At 43.9% G+C, this 23,115-nt stretch overlaps 1 protein-coding gene across 9 annotated transcripts in view; it reads right to left on the reverse strand.

Annotated features, from left to right (window-relative positions):
- LOC134352900 (muscleblind-like protein 3) overlaps positions 1–23,115 on the reverse strand; it is a 190,321-nt gene that overhangs the window by 47,871 nt on the left and 119,335 nt on the right. For all 9 annotated transcript variants that reach the window (XR_010019497.1, XR_010019496.1, XM_063060491.1 and 6 more), the window contains exons 3-4: positions 6,900–7,064; positions 769–969 (exon numbers count right to left, since the gene is read on the reverse strand). Coding sequence is in view for 7 of the 9 variants with exons in the window: in XM_063060491.1 (XP_062916561.1) it covers positions 769–969; positions 6,900–7,064 (366 nt within the window). In the remaining 2 variants the exon portion in view is untranslated. The remainder of the gene's footprint in view (positions 1–768; positions 970–6,899; positions 7,065–23,115) is intronic.

Here is a 23,115-nt window from a genome sequence, read left to right on the forward strand (position 1 = left end):
CCAATGGCAGAGTTGCATATACTGTCTTATTTTAACACCTTATTTTTTATAATAGCTTCCAATGTCAACAGCAAGAATGAAAACACATTATACCATGACCAACAGCTTTCCCTCAGATTCACTCTGAACAGTACAGCAGAGTTTACATCCTATGGCCCATGATGTTGTGTCGACCCTTTGATTTAATCCTAGATCTATCTAACCCTTCCCGCACACATAGCCCTCCATTTTTCTTTCATCCATGTGCCTATCTAAGTGTCTTCTACGTGGCCCTAAAGTGTCTTCTTCTACCAGCACCCCCAGCTACGCATCCACCAAGCTCTAAGAAAAACTATCTCTGATATCCCCCCCTATAATTTCCTCCCAGCACCTTAAAGTTATGCCTTCTTGTATTACTTGTTTTGGAAGAGGGGAGAAACTCTAACAAACATGGGGCTTCTCTGTACTTAGAGAAAAACTGGGGTCTTTAACAGGAGCAGCTTTGGGAAAATTCTCCCAGCCTCCCAGGACAATCTGATAAATATTCCCTCAGCTTGTGTTATACTTTCCTGTCAGTGGCTGCATTACATTGCCTCTAATGGCAGGAGGGAGTAATTACAGTGAGATAAGATAAATATTGGCAAAAGAAAATCATAATGGAAAAAGCTGATTTAAGATTACTATTATTATGTACTCTCATCTTACTGTAATAACTTTATTGAAGGAAATTATTCATTTATTGCATATGCAGTTAAAACATGCAAACATATAAAAAAACAATACAGGTACCTCTAATTTGTCTGTTCTTATTAGCTTATGTGAAGCTGTGTTCCCTTGGACTGTAACAGTGGGATTTCCTGACACCAGGACAGGTGTGTTTGGTAGAAGTTCTGTTGGAACCAATCCCATTCCATGGGTCATGTGACTCAGGTAGGGATTAAGACCCATTGTGTGATTTGTAGCTAAAGATGGAGTTACAGGAAACGTGGTCTGTGGATAAAAGCAAAAAGAAAATACATTTATTGCACATTAGAACTTTCTTCTTATTTTACAAGTGAGTAAGTGATGAAATGAATTAAAGTTGATTGGTTGAACATAGAGTCATACACCATCATGTATGTAGGCACACAGAAGGACAAACCAGTGAAGAAGGCATATGGCATGGGATGCTGTTTTACAGTTCTACAAAGCATCGGTTCAGCTGCACTTGGAGTATTGTGCTCAGCTCTGGTTATCGCGCAATGGGAAAGCTGTGATTACGCTGGAGGGAGTCCAGAGAAGATTCACAGAAGCGTTTCTTGGACTGGAGGGTTTGAGTTATGAGAAGAGATTTTATCGGCTGAAACTACTTTCAGTGGAACAAATGCGGCTGAGCGGTGGCCTTACAGAAGTTTATAAAGTTGTGGGGGGCATAGACATGCTAAGGAACACTCTAACTGTATACAGTACCCGCATTGGCAGTCCAAAGCAAGAGGACACAGGTTTAATGTAAAAGTGTAAACATTTAAAGTAGATCTGAAGGGTAAAGGTGGAGAGTGGGACACTGTTTGTTAAGGAGTGAAATTGATTTGTAATTTGAAGACACAAACCCCAAAGAGTTATTGGAATTATCATGAATGACTGGCAAATCAATTGTTCATGTCAAAGCCAAACTTAAGGTCCAATCTTTGTCATCTGCAAAAGTAGCTGCATGCATAATTGCAATGAAAAAATTACTTGTAGCAGTATCACAAACACATAGCATCAGGTACACAACATTCACAAGAAAAACATAAATTAACACCATAAATCATACAAAATTATACAAGAAAGGAGACAATTAGAAAAAAAAAGAAGAAAACAATGTCCATTGTAGTTTCAAGTGGTGAAAGTGGATGCGGTTGAGGGGGATGACCTGACAGAGGATGACCACGGCGATCGGGTCTCTGGCTCTGAGCCTGGTTCCATGGTGCAGAAGGGAAAGAGGAAGATGAGGAATGTGGTAGTCATGGGGGATTCCAATCCGAGGGGAACAAACAGGAGGTTCTGTCAGCCTGATAGAGACACCAGCATGGTGTGTTACCTCCCAGGTTCCAGGGTACGGGATGTCTCGGATCAGGTGCTCTGAAGGGACAGGGTGACCAGCCAGAAGTCTTGCTACATGTTGGAACCAATGACATAGGTAGAAAAAGGGAGGAGGTACTGAAGAGAGAATTCAGAGAGTTGGGTAGGAAGCTGAAAGGCAGGACCTCCGGGGCAGTAATCTCAGGATTGCTGCCTGTGCCACGTGCTAACGAGTGCAAGAAGAGCATGATCAGGCATATTAATGTATGGCTGAGAGACTGGTGTAGGGGCAGGGCTTCAGATTCTTGGATCACTGGGGCCTCTTCTGGGGGAGGTATGACCTGTACAAAAAGGACGGGTTACACACAAACCCAAAGGGGTCCAATATCCCAGCGGGCACATTTAATAGAGCTGCTAGGGAGGGTTTAGACTAAGGGCTTGTATCCAATAAATCTGTCTTAAACTTGGGAGTCCTTGTGCAAGATATCCTAAAGGTTAACCTCCAGGCTGAGTCGGTTGTGAAGAAGGCGAATGCAATGTTGGCATTCATTTCCAGAGGTATAGAATATAAGAGCAAGGATGTGATGTTGAGGCTCTATAAGGCACTTGTGAGACCACACTTGGAGTATTGTGTGCAGTTTTGTGCTCCTTATTTTAGAAAGGATATACTGACATTGGAGAGGGTTTAAAGAAGATTCACAAGAATGATTCCAGGAATTAAAGGGTTACCGTATGAGGAGTGTCTGGCAGCTCTTGGGCTGTATTCCCTGGAGTTCAGGAGAATGAGGGGGGATCTCATAGAAACATTCCAAATGTTAAAAGGCCTGAACAGATTAGATATGACAAAGTTATTTCCCATGGTAGGGGATTCCAGGACAAGGGGGCAAGACTTCAGGATTGAAGGATGTCCTTTTAGAACTGAGATGTGGAGAAAGTACTTTAGTCAGATGGTGGTAAATCTGTGGAATTTGTTGCCACAAGCGGCTGTGGAGGCCAAGTCATTGGGTGTATTTAAGGCAGAGATAGATAGGTTCTTGATTAGCCAGGGTATCAAAGGGTATGGGGGTGAAGGCAGGGTAGTGGGGATGACTGGAAGAACTGGATCAGCCCATGATTGAATGGTGGAGCAGACTCGATGGGCCGAATGGCCTACTTCTGCCCTTATATCGTATGATCTTAAGTGATCATAGGATGACTATAGTGAGGGTTGTGCAGTTTGATTCAAGCACTGAATGGTTAAAAGGAAGTAGCTGTTCACCACCTGAGACAACACCCCATGCAGATACTATTGATGTAGAGAGGGATGTGTCCATGATGTATGGGTCTGAGTCCACTACTCTGCACAGTTTCTTAAGTTACTGCGCATTCACATTATCATACCAGTCCATGACGCAACCAATCAGGATACTTTCAACAGTACATTTCTAGAGTGTTCGGTGACATGCCAAACCTTCTTAACTTTCGAAGAAAGCATAGTCACTGGCATGGCTTCACACTGGCATGGCAAACACTGGCCAGTGTTTGTATCTCACGTGCTGGGTGCAGGTGAGGTCATCTCTGTTAACATACAGTAATTTAAAGCCACTGACTATCCCACTAGTGTCCCACCAATGTGGACTATATCAAAGGAATACTGTACTACGGCGTAAGTAAAAGACAGAATATCAATTTGAATTGGAATTGGTTTGTTATTGGCACATGTACTGAGATACAGTGAAAAGTTTGCCTTGCAACCTGTTCATACAAATTAAATCACTACACAGTGCATTGGGGTAGGCCAAGGTACAACAATAATAGAATGCAGAAGAAATGAAACAGCTACAGAGAGCATCCAGTGCAGGTAAACAATAAGGTGTAAAATAATAACAAGATATACAGTGGCATGCAAAAGTTTGGGCACCCCGGTCAAAATTTCTGTTACTGTGAATAACTAAGCGAGTAAAAGATGACCTGATTTCTAAAAGACATAAGGTTAAAGATGACACATTTCTTTAATATTTTAAGCAAGATTACTTTTTTATTTCCATCGCTTACAGTTTCAAAATAACAAAAAAGGAAAAGGGCCTGAAGCAAAAGTTGGGCACTCTGCGTGGTCAGTACTTAGTAACCCCCCCTTTGGTAAGTATCACAGTGTGTAAACGCTTTCTGTAGCCAGCTAAGAGACTTTCAATTCTTGTTTGGGGGATTTTCATCCATTCTTCCTTGCAAAAGGCTTCTAGTTCTGTGAGATTCTTGGGCAGTGTTGCTTGCACTGCTCTTTTGAGGTCTATCCACAGATTTTTGATGATGTTTAGGTCCGGGGACTGTGAGGGCCATGGCAAAACCTTCAGCTTGTGCCTCTTGAGGTAGTCCATTGTGGATTTTGAGGTGTGTTTAGGATAATTATCCTGTTGTAGAAGCCGTCCTCTTTTCACCTTCAGCTTTTTTACAGACAGTGGGATGTTTGCTTCCAGAATTTCCTGGTATTTAATTGAATTCATTCTTCCCTCTACCAGTGAAATGTTCCCCGTGCCACTGGCTGCAACACAAGCCCAAAGCATGATTGATCCACCCCCGTGCTTAGCAGTTGGAGAGGTGTTCTTTTCATGAAATTCTGGACCCGTTTTTCTCCAAACATATTTTTGCTCATTGCGGCCAAGAAGTTCTATTTTAACTTCATCAGTCCACAGGACTAGTTTCCAACATGCATCAGGCTTGTTTAGATGTTCCTTTGCAAACTTCTGACGCTGAATTTTGTGGTGAGGATGCAGGAAAGGTTTTCTTCTGATGACTCTTCCATGAAGGTCATATCTGTGCAGGTGTCGCTGCACAGTAGAACAGTGCACCACCACTCCAGAGTCTGCTAAATCTTCCTGAAGGTCTTTTGCAGTCAAATGGGAGTGTTGATTTGGCTTTCTAGCATTCCTACGAGCAGTTCTCTCGGAAAGTTCTCTTGGTCTTCCAGACTTCAACTTGATATCCACAGTTCCTGTTAACTGCCATTTCTTAATTATATTACGAACTGAGGAAATGGCTACCTGAAAATGCTTTTCTATCTTCTTACAGCCTTCTCCTGCTTTGTGGGAATCATTTATTTTAATTTTCAGAGTACTAGGCAGCTGCTTAGAGGAGCCCATGGCTGCTGATTATTGGGACAAGGTTTGAGGAGTCAGGGTATTCATAAAGCTTTGAAATTTGCATCACCTGGCCTTTCCTAACGATGACTGTGAACAAGCCATAGCCCTAACAAGCTAATTAAGGTGTGAGACCTTGGTAAAAGTTATCTGAGAGCTCAAATCTCTTGGGGTGCCCGAACTTTTGTATGGTGCTCCTTTCCTTTTTTTCACTCTAAAATTGTACAAAACAAAAATAAGACACTAATCTTGCTTAAAATGTTGAAAAGAATGTTTCATCTTTACCTTTATGACTTTTGGAGATCAATTCATCTTCTACTCACTTCTATTCACAGTAACAGAAATTTTGACCAGGGTTACCCAAAGTTTTGCATGCCACTGTATCATAAGGTGGAGTCATTCTTAACACACTAAGGAACCATTGAACAGTCTAGTAACAGTGGGGTGGAAGCTGTCCTTGATTCTGCTGCAATACGCTTTCAGGCTTTTGGACCTTCTGTCCAATGGAAGAGGGGCAAGTGAGAATGTCCAGAGTGGGTAGTGGGTGGGGACTTTGGTTATTCTGTTTGCTTTACTGAGGCAGTGTGAAGTACAGACAAAGTCCACGGATGGGAGGTTGTTTTTTGTGCACACCTCTCAGCACTTTCTTGTGGTCCTGTATAGAGAAGTTGCTGTACTATCGAGATAGATTGCTTTCTACAATGCATAAACAAAACTTTGTAGGGTCAATGAGGACATGTCAACATTTTTTCAGCCTCCTGAAGAAGTAGATGTATTGGTGAACTTTCTTGGTTGGAGCATCAACGTGATTGGACCAGGACAGGCTGTTAGTGATGCTGATTCCTAGGAACTTGAAGCTTTCAACTCCCTTAATCTCAACACCACTGATGTAGACAAGGGCATGTGCACCCCCATACGTCCCCCACACCACTGCACATGCCTTTCCTGAAGTCAATGACCAGCTCTTTCGTCTTGCTGACACTGAGAGAAAGTTTCTTTTTGTCATGATACCATGTTATTAAGCTCTCTATCTCCTTCCTGTACTCCAACTTATCATTATTTGAGGTACAGGCCACTACGGTGGTATCATCTACAAACACTTATGGAGTTAGAACAGGATCTGGCCATGCAGTCGTGAGTGTACAGGGAGTTGAGCACAGAACTGAGGATTCAACTTTGTCAGGCATAGTGTTGACAATAATCGCAGTGGTGGTGTTGCTGTCTATCCTTACTGATTGTAGTCTGTTGGTCAGGATCCAGTTGCAGAGGAGATGTTGATTCCCAGGGTCCAGAGTTTGGTGCTGAGTTTGTTTGAGAAAAAATGTTAGGGAAGTTAAGGAAAGTTATCCTGGTTCTGACGTTAGAAAATATTAGCGCCTGGAACTTGTTAGATGAAGGTAAAAAAGTGAGGGGAAGAAGAAGTGTGGAAGAGATGAGGAGGAGCATAGAGTTGTTGAAAGCTGCAGGAGGTTACAGAAATGAAGCTGGTGAAGAGATTTAAACCCTGGAGAACTTTGCAATGATGGATTTCTGCAAAAATAGAAATAGTAATGTCATAGGTTGGTGTCCAATCGGTCATGTCCCATAGACTTTGAAATGAACTCTGGTTCACAGAGAATGGAAGGTGGGCTGGCAGACAGCTCCATTATGTCTGGACAAGAGATGGTAACAGCAAGGGTGAGAGAGCCTTCTGAGGCAGGGCAGAGGAAGGGTGATGTCACAGCAGTGAGATTGGTGATGACTGAGACGGCTGCTGTTACTCACCATGGGCTGCAGTTGCGTACCAGGCAGCATGAACTGCATCTGCTGTGCCAGCATGGCCGCTGCTGTCTTCTGCTGGATCAGGTTGTTCCGTCCGTTGATCTCCAGCTGCGTTTTTAAGTGTGGAGGCGGGTGCAGATACTTGCAGTTTTCCCGCGTACAACGCCCCTGTGAGGACAAGAACACAAAACCAATGGTAGTGTGGTGAACATGACCAGTTAACACAGATCACCTTCCTACTTCGCCATCAGACTATCCGACCCCAGTGGACACATAACCGTACCAACCCGTACTGTGGATTTGTGGCAAAGGGACAAAGGTTGCATCTGATTCATTGCATTCACTTCCAGTTACCCCATTCTAGGAAGTGTGTGGAGACTTTGGAGAGGGTGAGAAGAGGTTTACCAGAATGCTGTGTGTATTAGAGGCCAGGTGCTATGGGAAGAGGCTGGGAAAACTTGAGTTCCTTTATCTGGACAGGGAGGCTGGGGGGTGGGTGGGGGGGGGAACCTGATAGAAGTATATGAGAGTGGAGGGTGCCTGTAATGCTCTGCAGGGGTGGTGGTGGAGGCTCTAAGACCAAATCACTCCAATGATCTGATCAAGCCCTGTTCACCCTAAATGTTACATCCTTCAAAGGTGTTTTGATGCATTTTAACCCACACTGTGTCCTGCTCACTCATTACAATTGGCCTTGATACCACAGGTTAAAACATCCAACAACCTCACCCTTCCATATGGCCATCGACTTTCCCTCAAAAACACTCTTGTCAACTGTCTAATGGCAAGTACATTGTTGGGAAAGAAATCAAAAAAAGTGTGGATATTAATTGATTCTAAAACACCCAGTGGCTTAGATTTGAACTAACTTAACATTTCACATAGAGTCAGTAGTGGTAATCTGGACTGTCAAGCATTTTGTTGTACCATGGCAGAGCTATCAAAAACAAGAGGGCAAAATTTAAGGTGAGAGAAAGGTATTTTAGGGTTAGTATTTTTTGCAGAGTGGTTGATAGCTGGAATGTACTGTCAGGGGAGGTGGTGGCATCAGATACAATTGCTACATTTAAGAGACATTTAAAAAGGTTTTGAAATACTTTATTGTTGCCAAACAATTGATACTGGAGCGTTCAATCATCACAGCGATATTTAATTCTGCGCTTTGCGCTTTGCTAAACAGCCAAGGGATAGAAGAATACAGACCCAGTGTCAGTAAGTAGGATTGGTGTAGATTGGCAACAAGGTTACTATTGACATGGGGGAATGAAGGCCCATTACTGTGCGACACAACTCTGAGTTCATGACTCCAAGGTCATGCAGCTGGTGATTCAGTAGGAGATAACATTGTCATCATTTGGACAAGAGGCCTTCCTCATAGCTCCAGGGAGTCAATACATGAGTGGATGGGAAGGCTTGAGATGATCTGCTAAATGGTTTCAGCTTGTTGAATGGAGCACTGCTCTGCACACTCTTCGGGCTTGTCCTTAGCTCCAGAGTTTGGGTAACTATTCAAACTCAGAACTGCAAAGGAATGACCTGTAGCAGACCACTCATTTTCCGATCTTTTATGCTCTCTTTTCAGGTCTCATTCCAGGCAAAGTCATCAAGGGGTTGCCGTGGAGTTTAGAATTTTCTGTATATTTAATCGGGTGAGATGCTAATGGGGCATGGGAAAGAGAAGCACTCACAGCCAAGTCAGTGAAATAGCAACTTGTAGTGCTCACAATGAAGGAGCGATCAGATCGGGGGATCATACTGGAAACAGCAGGATCTACAGCTAATGTGTAGTTATCTCTGAAAGGACAGAGTGGCCTAACTCGGTCTACATTTGCTGTGCCAGGCGGCTACACAAAAAATGCAGGTTTTTGTCACAGATTCAGAGATTGACTAAAACTTAATATCAAATAATGGCATCTAAAATGAACCAGCTGTGAGCAGAAAGAGATAGGACAGGGACAGGGCTGACATATACAGTACCTGAAATTAAGCATTGTTTTTTAAATGTCACCCTCTGTGATTTACAACTATCTCTAGCATTAAGAACAAGGCAGCAACAATTATGCATCTAAAAGATAGATTCATGGTAGTGTAGCAGGAATAACACTAGGGTAGCAGTTAGTGCATCGCTGTACGGTGCCAAGAGAACACTGATCAGGTTCAGTTCCCGCTGCCGCCTGTAAGGAGTTTGTACATTCTCCCCGTGACTGCACGTCTTTCCTCCGGATGCTCTGGTTTCCTCCCATTTTCCAGAAAAAGGTCATGTGGTTAGAACTGGTGAGTTGAGGGCATGCTATGTCTGTGCCAGAAACCTGGCGACACTTGTGGGGCTGCCCAGCACAATACTCACTGATGTGACACACACAACGCATTTCACTGTATGTTCTGATGTTTTAATGTACATGTGGCAAAAACAGCTAAACAATCATTCATCACCAAAATCTTTGGACGTGTTCGATGATCTGATTGCTTTGGAGATGAAACCCATTAAACACGTGCCGAGGAATGCAGAGAAGCTGAAAACCCGTTGTGTCTGAAGGACCAGCTTCTTTACCAGATGGCATTTCAGCAGTTACAATAATACCGCTAACATAGGCCATTGCAACAGACTCCAGTGGACAGCAATGCCAAAGTGGTGGACACAAGTCAATTCCAGCGTGGGTACAGATCCACCCACCATCAAGGACATCTGTAAGAACTGATATCTCAGAAAGGTAATAGACATCATCAGGGAATCCCGCCCCCCCCCCCATCTGGGCCTTGCCCTCTTCGTGATGCTGCCATCAGACAAGACCCACATCTCAAAGTTGAACAACAGCTTCTTCCCCACTGTCATCAGCTTCTTGAATGAACCATAAAATTACCAACACTACCTCGGACTATAAGTTACCTCTCTCTAAACTTGCACCAGTGTGATTATGCTTATTTTATCATGCAACTTAAATAATTTATATCAATTTAAGTTTATGTTTTGCTTGTAATGTATGGTGCTGCTGCTGCTAAAAACACTGATTTTCATGGTATTTATATCATTATATGTGTGCCTTAACAATAAACTTAAACTTCGATAGAGTGAGTTGGGAAGGAAAAGTCTCTGAATTTGTAATTTCCATCTGTAATTTAACTTCATTGTAACTGAACGCAGGATTAAAGTTGTGCTTTCTCACTTAAAGTGTAACCCCATTATAAATAGAAAACAGAATAAAACAGCATTTTCCCACTTGAAACTGACATGTTAAAATAGCATCACAGAACTGGTACCAGACACCAGACCGATCTTGGGTGCACAGTCTTGACTGAATCAAATACTGCTGGACGAACCCAACGGGAAGGCAGCATCTGTAGCGGGAAATGGGCAGTCAACATTTTGGATCAAGACCCGTCATCTGGACTGGACTGGACTGGACTGGACTGGACTGAATTGTTGTTTGCTCAGACCACAAGATGGAGGAGTAGAAAATATAGTGACAGATCAACTGGGAAACAAACAGCAGCTGTTGGGACGTTGCCGTCAAAGTAAGACCCCTCAGCCATGATGTTGCTGCTCTCAGGGAAGGGTGACCTAGAATCATTCCAATGGTGGGATAAAAGATGGGAGGCCCAGTGTTGCAAGGAAGGACAGAGAAAAAAAACTGTTCTAACATCAGATGTTATATTAAAGTTCTCTCTCACCCATATAAAAAAGTATATCACCATAGAATAAGGGTCTCTGGTCCGGTGTCAGTCACTAAGCTCCTGGTTTGAACTCTTGCACAGATAGTGATGCTTCAATCATGGCCATTGTCAATGTGGGTGTGTGCTAGAAACACCAGCCCCACAGATTCCAGGATTAATTGCATAAATACTTTCCACAACTCAAAGGAAAATGTAATTCAAGGCATATGATGTGGCAATAATTGCTACATCTAACAAAAGTCAGGCAACTTGTATCATTGGAGAAAATATAAAAAACTTACTGGAAACATAGTGTCTAAAACTAAATGAAAACCTTCACAGATTAAAGCAAACTAATTAAATTCTCTTGCAGTTTATCAGGAAAATTTATTATTGAAGAACTTTACTTAGTTTTAATAAATTTTACACCCTATTTTACAGCAGGCCCCTTAGACTGGAGCTGATTATTTTTGCAGGCCATTATTAATTGCACAGTCCACTCCCAACTCTCCTGTTTCAAACAGAATCATAGTCATGGCCAGATACTGCACAGAAACACATCCATCAGCCCACCAAATCCACACCAGCCTTCAAACACCCATTTGTATTAATCCTACATTCATTCAATTTTTAAATTCTCCTCACGTTCCCATCATCTCCCCCAAGGTTCTGCCACTCACCTACACACCAGAGGCAAAGCAGAGCATTCATATCACCCGCACACTAAACCTTCTGGTTTTCCCATTTCCTCCCTCAACTTGCTCCATCTGCTCATTATCACTTCCTTATGTGGTTCCAATTATCACTTCTGGCCTCTGTCTTTACTTCTACCCTCACTTTCCCCCACCTGGCTCCATTTGCCCCCTTTTTCTCTCTCCTTATCTATCTTTACCCTATCACCTACTCCCCACTGCCTCCTGACTGCAGCCCCCTTCCCACCTGGTCCCACCTGGCTGAGGCATGTACTGTATATTAACAACATTTAAAAAGTACATGGACTCTGATATGCATTGGAAAGGTTTCAAGGGATATGGGCCAAACACAGGAAAATGCGACTAGCTTAGCTGGGAATCTTGGTAAGCATAGGCCAGTTATGCTGTTTCTGTACATAATGACTCTATGCGCATCATCCGCCTCGTCACCTGCTTCCACACATCCTCTGCCAGCTTCCGCCTCTCACCTCCCTCTCACCTTTTTTTACTGGCTCCCTCCCCTCTACACTCAGTCCTGATGCAAGGTATGAAACCAAAACATCAGGTATCCCTTTGTCTCTGCAGATGCCGACTGACCTGCTGAGTTATTCCGGCCAAGATTGAGAAGTAACACCTAAGTAATATGTGATATCACCCAGTGAACAACTCTTGGGGTGCAATTACTTCATTGATGTATCTCGAGAGGCAAAGGCTATACATGTGTTGCAATTGTCAGAGGTATATCTAGCCTTTTGTGTTGATGTTCTCCTGAAAAGGCTCTACTTCGTATTCAGTCAATCTGGTCTATGTCAGCTTCCTGTACAGTAATCCCATCACCTCTAGGTACATAGATCAGAAAGTCTTCAGCTCAACTTGTCTACGCTGACCAAGGTGATTGCCAGGTATCCCTCTAAACCGGACATTCCGAATCTGGGGTCCATGGACCTCTCAGTTAATGGTAGGGGTCCATGGCATAAAGAAGCTTAGGAATCCCTGCTCTAAACCTTTCCTACCTATGCAATATTAAATACTGAAACTCCAATAAGCCAGCATCCAATGCTTTGGAAATCCTAACAGTCTGAAGTCTGGTTCAGTCATCAGTCCGGAACATGAGACAGGGGGCCAGAGAAGAAATGCGTCAGTATTGAGAGCATGGGTTGTGGTCTGAAACATCAGGATTCTGGAACGTGGGTAGGATTATGACTGGAATGCCTAAATATTGTTGGTTCCGTTCAAAGTCACTGGATTTATTAGACAATTTATTGTATTGCTGCATAATGTGCAAAAAACGTGAAACAAGAGCATGGTATGTTAATAACAAAATCCAGTAGTCTGGAAATCAGATTGTTCAGCATAACCAAAGTTCCAATTGTTTTGGATTATTGGAGGATTTCGATATTCACTTTTAGCATGGAAAGAAGTAGCATTTACAAAGGCCTCATTCACAACTACAGTAAGATGAAGAGTTTTACAGCCAATAAAGTTCATGTAAAGTGGGTTCCTGGGACTATATTTAAAAATCAAAGTCTGAGGGTCTACATTAAAAGCTGTCTAATGCGGAGGTTGCCAGGCTGGGTTTGAACTGAAGTCCTATATCTTTAACCAGTGGACTTCCAGGAGAGACTTAGATCAGGTGGATCAAAGTGCAGAAGAGAGCAGAGACAAGGACAGAATTACTTGCAAACTCAGCCTGAAACGTCGACTGTACCTCTTCCTAGAGATGCTGCCTGGCCTGCTGCGTTCACCAGCAACTTTGATGTGTGTTGTGAGAATTACTTGCAGACTGGTTTGTAGAGAACACTGATTAGGACTTGAGAATCACTACACACAGGGTAGGTAAAGTCAAGATTGAGCAAAGACATACAAAACAGAGGGAACTTAAACAGAGAAAACTAAATCAAGACCCAGATGAAAATAATCATCTAATAATCGGGGAGGAGGAGTATAGGAGCTTGGAGGAGACTGGCGCCCCTAGTGATCAGACAGAAGCATGACACTTCAGCCCAGAATGCTGTGCCGAACCAGACAAATTAATAATCAAACAGCCAACTAAACTTTTGCCGACAACATGCCCATATCATTCCATTTCCCTCACATTCATATGCCCATCTAAACATTTCTTAGAAGTCTCAAATGTAACCGGCCCTACCACCACTCTGTACTGTCTGGGATGTAGAAGGAAATTGAAGCACTCAGGAAAACCCATGTGGTGACGAGTCACTGGAACTATGTGGCAGCAGCGCGACTAACTGTGCCTATCTGTAGCCTCTTTAAAATATAGACATTGGCACAATCCAGACAATACAAAAGGTAAATTTAGTACAACAAGCTCCCACTATCATTTGTTTTCAGTGCGGTGTTGGTTGAGAGGGATGTTCTCAAGAGCACTGAGAAGTAACACCGTGGTATCTTGGACTAAGCATTGACGTTAACCTGCAGTCTCACTGCTTCCCTGCACACAGACCAAGCCCCTGTTCAACCTTCTCTCTAATTTGTAATCACCAGAATGCACAAGAAAATCTTGTGCTGTGCAATTTTTTGCCTAGTGACAACATGTGCGCACTGAATTTTACATTTAGATTATGAGAACACTCAGTCCTCTTTTATTGTCATTTAGAAATGCATACATGCATTAAGAAATGATACAATGTTTCTCCAGAGTGATATCACAGAAAACAGGACAAACCAAAGACTAACACTGACGGAACCACATAATTATAACATATAGTTACAGCAGTGCAAAGCAACAGAATAATTTGATGAAGAACAAACCATGGGCACGGTAAAAAAAAGTCTCAAAGTCCCCGAGTCCCTGATAGCAGGCGGCAAAAGGGAGAAACTCCCTGTCATAAACCTCCTGGCACCATCAACTTGCCGATGCCTTGGAAGCAGCCGACCACAGCCAACACCGAGTCCATCCGTCCGAAAACTTCGAGCCTCCGACCAGCCCCTCCGATACAGCCTCCCGAGCGCCATCCTCTGCCGAGCACCTTCAACCTCGCCCCGGCTGCTGAAACAAGCAAAGCCAAGGATTCGGGACCTTCTGCTCCGGAGATTCCGATTATCACACAGCAGCAGCGGCAGCGAAGCAGGCATTTCAGAAGTTTTCCAGATGTTCCTCTGTACTCTCACGTCCATCTCCCATCAAATCAGAATTGTGCACGGTCCTCTACTTGTGTGTGTATATATATATATATATATATATATAGATATTTATTTTAACAGCTAGCAACTGTCAGTAAGAACTTTAATCTCCTCTGGGTATGATCGTTTGCACTCTCATAAAACATATGTAGCAGGCCTGTAGCGGGTAATGAAGGATTTTCTCCCAGAGCTTTTGCACACCATCCATATGTGATTTACCTGCCAAATTATGCTTTAAAAAGTCAAGTTTCCAAATATCACTCCACTTCTTCCCACTTGCAAATTCTCCAGCAATTACATCATGACAATACAAGCAGGTAATATCAGTTCCTGTACTGTACATAAATATTTCTCATCACTGCATGTTCTTGGCCTCATGAGCTTTTGGTGTAGCAGTTTCTACTATTTCATTAAACTATTCCACTTTAAATGAACTATCAGTTCTTTTGCACTTCATACTCTCTGCTTCTTTGGAATTCGACACAGTGAATCAATAATTTCTTCAATAAAAACAGTATAAATAAGTCAGTTCTAAAATCTGTAGACAAATCATTGCAAACTCCATGTTGTCAACACTGTCGGCATCAGAAACCAGGAAAGGAAATGTGATTGTGTACGATCATGAAGTATACTTACCATGCCAAAGAGGTGGAGGGTGACAACTTTTTGTGCGCAGTTTAAATTCCTCTGTGCTAGTAGCAAAAGATGTGTGCGTGCGCACACGTGCACACTGTAGAGGGGACATTGCCTGTGATGCCTACATCAGAGGACTGAATGCGTAAAATGAAGTTAATGCTGCTAACAGTTGTTGGTTAATGAAAAGGACATGGTTGTGCTTTCTGTACACCTCTAAATTTGTGCTAGAATTAAAACAAGCTGTCACATAGAGCAAGATTGCCTTTAGTTTAAAATGCAGTCAGATAATAACATAGATGGAAAATTTGGTGCATTAATTTTATTCCAGTTATTTCAGCATTGCAGGCTCCAGGTTAGCTGTAATTTCTGATGCAAGAAGAAGTGATTAACACTTTTAGAACCATTTTTTTTGATATCTCAGTATTGCAGGCAGGGCCAGCATTTCGCAGTCGTACAACATGGAAGCAGAATCAGAATCAGAGTCAGGTTTAATATCAGTGGCAAATGTTGTGAAATGTGTTGTTCTGTACGTTGCACTTCAGCCCAAGTCTGTGCCAACCGTCACCTATCCATTTACTATAATTCTACACTAACCCCACTCCTTCCACCCTCTACATTGCCACCCACAACACCCCTCCCACTAACTCACATATCAAAGTACCAGACACAGTATTAGAACTGTCCCAGTAGAAACCAACGTCCACAACACGGATTGTGGGGCAGTTTTCCAAGGTAAACCTATGTGTGGCAGCCAGTGTGTAGAACAGGACCAAGGATAAACCTGCACCCATTTGCCAGGATAGCCAAACTATCAACTGAGGAACAGTCTCCCTGGGATAGCTGAGGTACTAGCCACAGTCCTGGTATAACCCAACACAGAGACCTCATTAGGGAATCAGAGGCGAAGAAGGTTGGTAACTTTAAAACCCTTGGTGTTATCATATCAGAAGGTCTGTCCTGGGACCAGCATGGAAGTGCTATCACAAAGAAGGCACAACAACACTTCTACTGACTTAGGAGTTTGCGCAGATTAGGCAAGTCATCTAAAACTATGACAAACTTCTATAGATGCACAGTGAGGAGCATCCTGACTGACTGCATCATGGCCTGGTATGAAACTCAAATACCCATAAATGGAAGAATCTGCAGAAAGTGGTGGACACAGCCCAGCCCACAGGAAAAACTCTCCCCATCATTGAGTACATCTACATGGACCACTGTCACAAGAAAGCAGCATCCATCATCAAGGAGGTCCTCCACCATCCGGGCCACGCTCTCTTCTCGCTGTTGCCATTGTGAGACAGGTACAGCAGCCTTAGGTCCCACACCACTAGGTTCGGGGACAGTTATTACCCTTCAACCATCAGCGTGGATAACTTTACTCATCTCAACTCTGAACTGTTTCCAGAACCTATAGATCCACTTTCAACAACTCTACAATTCATGTTCTCAGCATTATTTAATTACTTAGCACAGTTTGCCTTCTTTTGCACATTGGTTGTTTGTCAGTCTTTGTGTGCAGTTTTTCATTGATTCTATTGTATTTCTTTGTTCTACTGTGAATGCCTGCAAAAATGAATCTCAAGGTAGTATTTGGTGACATATACGTACTTTGATAATACATTTAATTTAATTTGAACTTTGAACATACAACAAAATCTGGAAAAAATAGATGGGTTATTTACAAATTGGGAATTGAATGGAAACCAGAGCACACAGAAAATCCCCAAGCAGTCACAGGGAAAATGTGCAAACTCCACACATGGACAGGACCTGAGGTCAGGATTGAGCCCTGGTCTCTGGGGCTGTGAGGCAGCAGCTCTACAAGTTGCATCAAAATGCTACCCTTAGCTGCCTCCTAAAGTGACTATTTACAGGATCATTTCAGAGAGCCTTTGTCAAGCATATTGGTAGTTGTTGAGTCATGAAAACCAGATAAGCTAATAGCTTTCCAACAAAGGATAACGAACCAGATGAGTTTTTACTAGTATGAATCATCAATATAAAAGGGGAAAAGGCTGGATATGCTTGTCGGCATCAGTGGTGAGACAGAAAGAGACAATTTTGTCACTCATCGGAACTATGAACTTGAGAAGGACATCAACGGACATCAACCGTCTCAACTTCGCCACACCTTGTTCCAATATTCTTTCTCTCACTCTCCTTTTTCTCCCTCTGTCCCTCTCACTATACCCCTTGCTCATCCTCTGGGTTTTCACCCCCTCCCCCTTTTCCTTCTCCCCGGACCTCCTGTCCCATGATCCACTCATATCCCTTTTGCCAATCACCTGTCCAGCTCTTGGCTCCATCCCTCCCCCTCCTGTCTTCTCCTATCATTTTGGATCTCCCCCTCCCCCTCCCACTTTCAAATCTCTTACTCACTCTTCCTTCAGTTAGTCCTGACGAAGGGTCTCGGCCTGAAACGTCGACTGCACCTCTTCCTGGAGATGCTGCCTGACCTGCTGCGTTCACCAGCAACTTTGATGTGTGTTGCTTGAATTTCCAGCATCTGCAGAATTCCTCGTGTTTGCGAACCTGAGAAGTAATTGTTTATCTCCTCACAAACGCTGCCCGACCTGCTGTGTATTACCTGCATTTTCTACCTTTCATTACATTCACAGCCTTTGTTTTTAGTGGATAGTTTGTTTTTTTTAAATTTTGCATTATTAATCAGAGTTACAACAGCTAGTGTGATTTGAACATGTTACTGAATGACCTGTCCAACCAATTAACTGTACTAGCTTGGCTACGGCTCTTCAACAATTTAAGGCCCTTCCTTTGATAGCAGCTGGAAAATCACCATGTCTTCTGCAATGGGGCTGGGGAGGAGATTAAGATTTTAATGAATTGTTTAGGAAAGACAGGTGGGTGGCAGGAGTGCGATGACTGTGGTGAGGCGGGGCAGGGGGTATAGGGATCGCAGAGAATCAGATGATAGTCGTGGAAATGTTTACTCAGCCAAATGTGTGAGGTGTGTGGTCTCATCACGTATGAAGTGCCAGTAGTGTTTTAACTCATCTCTTAAATGCACCTTAGTATTTGTTGTAATATTACTTTTTATGCTGTGTGTGTGAGTTATATGTATTCTGTTATGCACCTTGATCTGTAAGAACATTGTTTTATTTAGCAGTATACATGTGTATGGTTGAATAACAACAAACTGAACTTGAACTTAACCTGGTTCTGTACAAATACAAACATCTCCCTTTTCACGTACATCCCAGCCATTTATTCCAGTGTGTCTGTCTGCTCCAAATCATAATCATACTTCAGCCTCTCTAAGCATCCGTCCCAACTAGAACAATGCAGCAATCACAGGTCCATTGACTCGGACATCTCTACCACCCACTAAAAAAACTGTGTTTAGTTCTGGCTATCTTGCTACTGGAAAGATGTTATTAAACTAAAAAGTATTGTGAAAGGAGGTACAAGGATATTGCCAGGACTTGAGGGAGGGAGTTACAGCATGAGGTTATTCAGGCCAGGGCATTACTGCTGGAGCTAGGGACATTGAGCGGTGACTTAGACCAGACATTGTCCTAGTGTCTGAGTCTACTAAGCAAGTGGTGCTGCTGGAGCTGACAGTCCCATGGGCTTGGAAGAGGCCTTTGAAAGGAAGCTCTCCAAGTACGCAGGACTGGTCAGCAACTGTCAGCAGGCTGGATGGAGAGCGAGGTGTCTCCCAGTGGAGGTTGGTTGTAGGGGATTCGTAGCCCGTTCCTTAGTTAAAGCCTTCAGCATTTTGGGCATCGAGGGAGAGAGGAAGAGGAGAGCCATCCGCAGTACCACCGATGTGGCAGAGAGGGCCTCAAGATGGCTGTGGCTCAAAAGAGGGGAGCCATGGAGTCATAAGTAGCTAGCCACCTGGACACAAGCTGGGGTCTGATCAGCCCCAGCTGGGTCACCTGGAGGAGGTTGTATGATGTTGAAAGACCTGAAACACTCGACGATTCCAGGAACATCACTGAAGATGTGTCCAGAAGCATCAATAGATGTATGGACACAAAGAGTGTATAAAATCGCAGTGGCACAAGCCAGCATGACTTTTCCCCAGGGTTGTAGAATCAAGAACTAAAAGGCACAGATTTAAGGTGAGAGGGGAAAGATTTAATAGAAATGAGCAGCAACATTTGAATGAGCTGCCAGAAAAAGTGGTTCAGGCAGGTACAATAACAACGTTTAACAAGCTGATCAAGTACATGATTAGAAAGTTATGGGCCAAGCAATGGCACATTGGACTACCTTGCACAGGTATCTTGGTCAGCATGGACCGGTTGGGCAGAATGGGCCTGTTTCTGTGCTGTATGACGCTATAAAGCAGAGCTTAGTTATCTTGGCGCTAAATGGCGACTTCTTTGCTTGTATCTTTGGAAACAGTTCTATTTCCATCTTTAGTATCTCTATTTTTCCCTTTTAGAGTTCTTTTGAAGATCCTGACCTGACGTTACACTCTGACTTCGGTTCTTTGTGGGAATGGGACCCGCTCTCGGGGCTTCATGACTGGCCATTAATCGACATGCCAAGGACGTGGCCTAAGAGCTTAGCTCACGTTCGGAGGCCTGGGACCTCGTGGCTCTGGAGACGAGCAGATTGAAGGTCAGTGTCCCAGCTGGAGATCGGTGTGTCATGGGAGTCAGAAGATCTCTGGCTGTGCGTGCAGAGACCTGAGATCTTTGGGCACGGAGCTCGGAAAAAGCAACCGAACGGACTTTTAACATTGTAAACCAGCGAGTTGTTTGTTATATCTCCCCTCTTGCTGTGAAATGGAGACACCCCCTTCTCCCTTATTAGGGAGAGAGAGAGCCTGTGGTATGTTGAAGACCGGGTGAAATGTGAAGCCTATGAAGTACTGCAAGCCTGTGTCTTTGCTGTTGCTGGGCTGCACATTTGACTGCTCGGTGGAGGGCGCCGATGCTTTTTTTTGCTGGTGGGGGAGGGGGGATTGTTGCTTTGCTGCTGCTTACACGTGGGAGAGGGGAACTGGGGGGGGGCACTGTGGGGTTGAAACCCGACGCAGATTGGGGGACCGCTTCGTTGAGTACCTCCGCTCCATCCGCCAAAACAGACAGGATCTCCCAGTAGCCACCCACTTCAACTCTGCTTCCCACTCCCATTCAGATATGTCCATACATGGCCTCCTCTACTGCCATGATGAGGCTAAACTCAGGTTGGAGGAGCAACACCTCATATACCATCTAGGTAGTCTCCAGTCCCTTGGTATGAACATAGAATTCTCCAACTTCCGGTAATTCCCTCCCCCTCCCTTCCCCTATCCCTATGTCACTCTGCTCCCTCCGCCAGCTGCCTACCACCTCCCTCATGGTTCTGCCTCCTTCTACTACCCATTGTGTTTTCCCCTATTCTTTCTTCACCTTTCCTGCCCATCACCTCCCTGCCTCCTTTCCCCCACCCCTTTATCTTTCCCCTTACTGGTTTTTCACCTGGAACCTACCAGCCTTCTCCTTCCCACCCTCCCCCACCTTCTTTATAGGGCCTCTGCCCCTTCCCCCTACAGTCCTGACGAAGGGTTCCGGCCCGAAATGTCGACTCATCGTTTCCACGGATGCTGCCCGACCTGCTGAGTTCCTCCAGCATGTTGTGAGTGAGAATTGCATTCTCTGACTAGTTTTCCCTGAAGCCTATTCACCCCATATACCCATCAGCATCACAGAATATAAAACTTCATTGAAGGCTGTGGACCATGTGCTGGTGGATGAGATTAATACACAAGGGGGACACAGGTCAGTAGGAATAGTTGGACTAAGTGGCCTGTTTTATGCTGTACAATTCTATGATTCGTACCATCCCTAGATTCTACCACTCCCCTACACACTATGGGCAATGTAAAGCTGTCAATTAATACACCAATCTACATCTTTGGGATGTGGGAGGAAACTGGAGCATAACAAATAGTAGGAGAATCCGCAGACTCCACACATCTTTTCTGTGGCTCATATCCTTTCCCTATCTCCCTCTCCTATTCAACCTCCATCTTAACTTGATGCTATGGTGAAGAATTCTACCCTCTAAACACCCACTGCTTGAAAACTTCCCATCCAATACCTCTCCTCACTCTTAAAAGTGATGATTTTTACTCTCGGCTCACTTCTCACTCAGTTGCCACAGGAATGACCATTCTGTGATGCAAATGGATGTCATAGAAAGAAATGCAAGTCCTATCATTTCCTGGCAGCAGTTTCTGCTCCATCAAACCAAGAGTAAGGGAACTGAGATTCACAGCAGAGGTGTTTACGGAGAAAACACATTGGAGGTCTTCAGGATTTTGATTGGAATGAGCGGCAGGCACAGAACTTTATTTTATTTTTCTTTATTTCATTTTTCTTTATTTGGCAATTGTTTTACTTGCAACATGCCAGCCAAGGAAACACACCAGCATCTCTACACCTTGAGGTGGCTAAGGACAGTTGACTTGTCCCTGATGACCCTCAACAATTTTTATAGATGCACCATAGAAAGAATCCTATCTGGATGCATCACAGTTTGGTATGACAACTGCTCTGCCTGAGACTGCAAGAAGCTGCAGAGAATTATGAACACCACTCACCACATGACAGGCACCATCCTCCCTCCATGGACGCTGTCTACATACACTTCTCTGCCTCAGTAAAGCAGCCAACATAAACAAAGACCCCTCCCACCCCAGGCATTCTCTCTTCTTCTCCCTCCCAATGGACAGAAGATACAAAAGCTCAAAGGCACTTGCCACTAGGCTCAAAGACAGCTTCATTCCCACTGATATAAGACTATTGAATGGTTCCCTAGTATAGTGAGATGGACCTCACAGTTTACCTTATCATGGCCTTCCGCCTACACTGCACTTTCTCTGTAGCTGTATTGTTTTACTCTGCATTCTGTTATTGTGTTTCCCTTGTCATACCTCAAAGCCATGATGTGATGAAATGATCTGTACGGATGGCGTGCAAAACAAAGCCTTTCACTGGATTTGGCAGGCAGGATTAAAAGTAACCACAAAAGGTTCTTCAGTAGGTTAACAGTAATAGGGCTATGAGGGAGAGAGTTGGTCCTCTAAAAGACCAGCATGGCCACTTATATGTGGAACAACACAGAAGGCATAGATATTTATGAATGAGAATTTTATGGATGTCAAATAGATGAGAGCAGTAAGTACAGATGTCCTGGATCTTACGCATATTACAAGGAAGGAGGTGCTTACAGCCAAGAAGTACATTAAGGTGGGCAAACGCAAATATTCACAGACAACTCTCCGACAACAGGGATACTTTGCGCATGTGGCAGGGTATTCAAACCAAAATAGATCACAAGTCCACCTTGCATGGCCATGACAGTGATGCCAAACTTCCTAGTAAGCTGAATGCCTTCTATGCACAATTTGATGCATTGAATGATGTGACGTTGAGGAAAGACCCCTCTTCCCTGAGAAACAGTCACCCTCTCTGACTACAGCTGAGGTGAGGATGATCCTAGTCGGGCTAAACCCAAGCAAAGTCACAGGGCCGGATAACATACCTGGCTGGATGCTAAGGGACTGTGCGGATCAGCTAACACAGGTCTTAGTGGACATCTTTGACATTTCCCTGAACTAGTCCACTGTCCCTGCAGGTTTCAAGGCAGCCACCATCATTCCGGTGCCAAGAGAGCAATGGTAACAGGTCTAAATGCCAGTGGCACTGACTTCAACAATCGTGAAGTGCTTTGAGCAGCTGGTGATGTATTGTATAAAATCCCACCTTCCAACTACATTGGACCCTTTCCAGTTCAAGAAATGGTGCAAGGACAACTCGAGTCTCAACATGGACAAGACAAAAGAGATGATTATGAACTTCAGAAAGTGCAGGTTGACCTCAATCCATTGCACATCAATGGTTCTGCTGGGGGGAGAGAGAAGAGCACAGAGTTCCTTGGTGTGCACATAATGGATGATCTAACCTGGACACAGAACATTTCCTCACTAGCTGAGAAGCCACAGTAGCAGCTGCACTTTCTGAGGAGATGAAGGCATGCAAGGCTCTCTGAACCCCATTCTAATAACTATCTGTAGAAGCACCGTTGAGAGTGTTCTGTCTGGCTGCATCATTGTGTGGTACGAAGGATGC

The sequence above is a fragment of the Mobula hypostoma genome, chromosome 10 (assembly GCF_963921235.1).
Source record: "Mobula hypostoma chromosome 10, sMobHyp1.1, whole genome shotgun sequence".
NCBI lineage: Eukaryota > Metazoa > Chordata > Chondrichthyes > Myliobatiformes > Myliobatidae > Mobula > Mobula hypostoma.